At 37.9% G+C, this 3,941-nt stretch overlaps 1 protein-coding gene across 1 annotated transcript; it reads left to right on the forward strand.

The window, feature by feature from the left end:
* Positions 1–315: 315 nt before the first annotated feature.
* On the forward strand, positions 316–3,577 carry LOC309688140 (extracellular calcium-sensing receptor-like; the record flags this gene model as incomplete). Its single annotated transcript, XM_082503614.1, has 7 exons — positions 316–576; positions 675–964; positions 1,081–1,376; positions 1,819–2,024; positions 2,168–2,389; positions 2,470–2,593; positions 2,673–3,577. The coding sequence occupies 7 exons, from the start codon at positions 316–318 to the stop codon at positions 3,575–3,577; spliced, it is 2,304 nt and encodes a 767-aa protein (XP_082359740.1).
* Positions 3,578–3,941: the final 364 nt, after the last annotated feature.

The following is a 3,941-nucleotide window of genomic DNA, read 5'->3' on the forward strand; positions in this document are numbered from 1 at the left end:
AAGTAATAGTTGTAGAAATCATATTGTTAAACAACAATTTAAAAAAAAAATTGAACAGGAAATGGCAAGCCTTTACATATTTATTTATACATTTTTGTGATCTTGTGAGCATGATAATCATTTTTGCTGAATTTAACTGGTCAGACAATGTGTTGAAGTACCCTTATACAATGAAGTCATTATCTGGCCATGGTCAAAACCCACAACTCCTACAATGTTTTCTTGTGACATTTAACCTAAGTCTGTAGTTTAATTTCTAACAGTGAGTTGACTTTCTGCAGCATTATCACCAGTGAACTGCAATCATTACGTGCAATGGTCTTTGCCATAGAAGAGATTAACAACAGCACAGAGCTGCTGCCCAGAATTAGGCTCGGGTATCAGATCTATGACTCATGTGCATCAGTGGCTGTGGCAGTGCATGTGGCATTTCAGTTTCTAAATGGCTTCGACCCTGTGTTTTTTATTGGTAACAATTGCTCACAATCTGGTATGGTGATGGCCGTTGTTGGGGACTCTGGGTCTACGACATCCATCAGTTTGTCACAAGTCATCAGGGCCTTTAACATTCCCCAAGTAAATGTTTCCAATTTTTGTATTTACATTAAGCATGTGCATGATATTTGATTTTGCGGTTCTTTTACATTTACACTGTTTTATTTCTTTTGGTTTAGGTTAGCCACTTTTCGACATGTGCATGCTTGTCTGACAAGCAGCAGTACCCAAGTTTTTTCAGAACAATTCCCAGTGACCAGATTCAAGCTGAAGCACTAGCCAAGCTAGTGAAACACTTTGGCTGGACTTGGATAGGTGCTGTTCGGTCAGATTCGGATTATGGAAATAAGGGCATGGCTTCTTTTCTCCAAGCAGCACAGAAAGAGGGGATCTGTGTGGAATACTCTGTATCTTTTTATCGGACAGACCCACAGAGCAGAATTCAGAGAGTGGCAGATGTTATCCGCAGGTTTCTTCATCACAGATATTTATTGTGCATTAACTTGTTTAATTATCTTTAAAATAAACATTTGATGATGTGAAGACATAAAAACATCTTTCTAATGCACTATGTTGTTTGTCAAGGTCTACAGCTATGGTTGTTGTCGCATTTGCAGCTTTAGGAGACATGAGGATACTGCTGGAGGAGCTTTCACGTGAGCCTTCCCCACCCCGCCAGTGGATAGGCAGTGAGTCTTGGATAACATACTCAGAATTAACGAAATTCCATTTATGTGCTGGGGCCATTGGATTTGCGATTCCGAAGTCAGTAATTTCAGGTCTCAGAGACTTCTTGTTGAATCTGTCTCCCTCTGAAGTGGCTGCTTCTCAAATACTTGCTGAGTTTTGGGAAGGTTCATTCAACTGCACACTTAAAAACAGTAAGGAATGTTTCTAGGTTTAAATGATCCTGTCAAACTTCTGGTGTTACAAGGTGCACTGTTGATCCATGAGCTTGAAGTATTAATGGTAGCAATGAAATATGAGACAGGTGGCTCTCTACAAATATTGATACTTATGATACCTTGTCTAAGGAACATGGAAAGAAAAGAATCTGCACTTCCAGATGCATTTCTTTCCAAGCTCCTTAGACAACGATGACCTGGATGTCTGAGAACCGTCACAGATTTATGATGACTTCTAATTCAGTTGAAGTTTACGTGACTTAGTTTTTGTATTACAGACTTTACATATCTATATATTTTTAATCTTTTGAGATTATGAATCACAGTGGTAATGTAATTTGTAAGTACATAAATGAGATCTGAGACTAGTTTGAATTTCAGAGTTTAAAATGTCAGTTCTGTCTTTGTTTATTTTTAGATACTGCTGCAGACAAGAAGGTATGTGATGGAAAAGAAGACATAAACAGTCTCCATAATCAGTACACTGACACATCTCAGCTCAGAATTACTAACATGGTGTACAAAGCTGTGTATGCAATAGCACATGCCATTCATAATGCAATGTGTCGAGGAGCAAATGTCACAGCTCAGTGTGACACATTAACCAAGTTGCAGTCCAAACAGGTCAGAAGAAATAAATATCTTAATGGCAGTTTCCCTCATCACCTCTAATATAACTTGGATCAAATAAAGTATTACTATTAATAATTGCAATATTGTATGTATTTTCTTTCTCTCCCACGCTCTCTCTTTATTCATTTTTACAGATTTTAATTGAACTGAAAAAAGTTAATTTTACCCAAAATGGATATGATGTGTCATTTAATGCTAATGGGGATCCTGTGGCTATTTATGAGCTCGTCAACTGGCAGAAAAGTGAAAGTGGAATCATTGATATGATAACTGTGGGGCTGTATGATGCATCACTACCAGTGGGCCACGAATTTTGGATTAACAGAAACATTACCTGGATGGGGGATAGCAGAAAAGTAATGACTCAAAGGATGAGAATCTAACTCTACTGAACAAGATAATTTATATTTATTATGCCACCTTTGGGTGTTGACAGGTGCCAGTGTCAGTGTGCACTGACAGTTGTCCTCCAGGAACTCGTAAAGTACTGCAGAAAGGAAAACCCATCTGCTGCTATGACTGTATAGCGTGTCCTGAGGGAGAGATCAGTAATACAACAGGTAAAATCAAATTTTTGTCCAAGCATTTAAAATGGTTTTACGCTTCCCAGAAGTCTCTCTTTTTTTTTTCTTTATTCAGATTCTGCTGATTGTCTACGCTGTCTCACGGAATTCTGGCCTAATGCAAAGAGAGACACTTGTATCCCTAAGCCTGTAGAGTATCTTTCCTTTCAAGGCATCCTAGGAATTATCCTGGCTACATTCTCAGTTGTGGGTGCTTTTCTGGCTATTATCACGGCGGCTATATTCTTTCATCACAGGACATCTCCAATAGTTAGGGCCAACAACTCTGAGCTGAGCTTTCTGCTGCTCATCTCTCTCACTCTGTGTTTCTTATGTTCATTAACTTTCATTGGAGCACCATCAGAGTGGTCCTGCATGCTGCGTCACACTGCATTTGGGATCACCTTTGTGCTCTGTATCTCCTGTGTACTTGGGAAAACCATAGTGGTTTTAATGGCTTTTAAAGCGACACTTCCAGGTAGCAATGTCATGAAATGGTTTGGTCCTCCACAACAAAGAATGACTGTTGTGTCTTTCACCTTTATTCAAGTTTTAATATGTACTATTTGGTTGGTAGTGAGCCCTCCTTTTCCAATAAAAAATCTAACCACATACAAGGAGAAAATCATATTGGAATGTTCATTAGGCTCTGCTGTTGGCTTCTGGGCTGTTCTCGGTTACATAGGCCTACTTGCTGCCTTTTGTTTTGTTTTAGCTGTCTTAGCCCGCAAATTACCTGATAATTTCAATGAAGCCAAGCTTATCACTTTCAGCATGCTGATATTCTGTGCAGTGTGGATCACCTTTATCCCAGCATATGTCAGCTCTCCTGGGAAATTTACAGTGGTTGTGGAGATTTTTGCCATTCTGGCCTCCAGCTTTGGTCTAATAATGTGTATATTTGCTCCAAAGTGTTTTATCATATTGTTTAAGCCTGAGAAGAACACCAAGAAATATTTAATGAACAAAAATCAATCATAGTCTATTAACAATCGGAAAATGGTGAATATTCTAATCGCAAACTTAAATTGTGCCCCTTCAAAGTATTTTTGTTGTTGTTGCTAAGTTCAAATTCATATGTCATTATTTATTTTTTTGTACATGTAATTATTTAGTGTATGGATATTTCATTGAGAGTCAATCACATAAATAAATGTAAAGTCATATTTAACACTCAGTGTGTGGTTCTGAGTTATTTCTCAGTGGCCTGATACAATTTCTTCTAGCAGTTTGATTTCTTTTACCATTTCATTTTGTATCAAACACTAAATCATACTCAGTCATAGTATAATCAAACTGCTCAAAGAAATAAACACTTTTGTTGGGAGTTTCTTAAATTTACAGA

The sequence above is a fragment of the Aulonocara stuartgranti genome (assembly GCF_965226115.1).
Source record: "Aulonocara stuartgranti genome assembly, chromosome: 14".
Classification (NCBI taxonomy): domain Eukaryota; kingdom Metazoa; phylum Chordata; class Actinopteri; order Cichliformes; family Cichlidae; genus Aulonocara; species Aulonocara stuartgranti.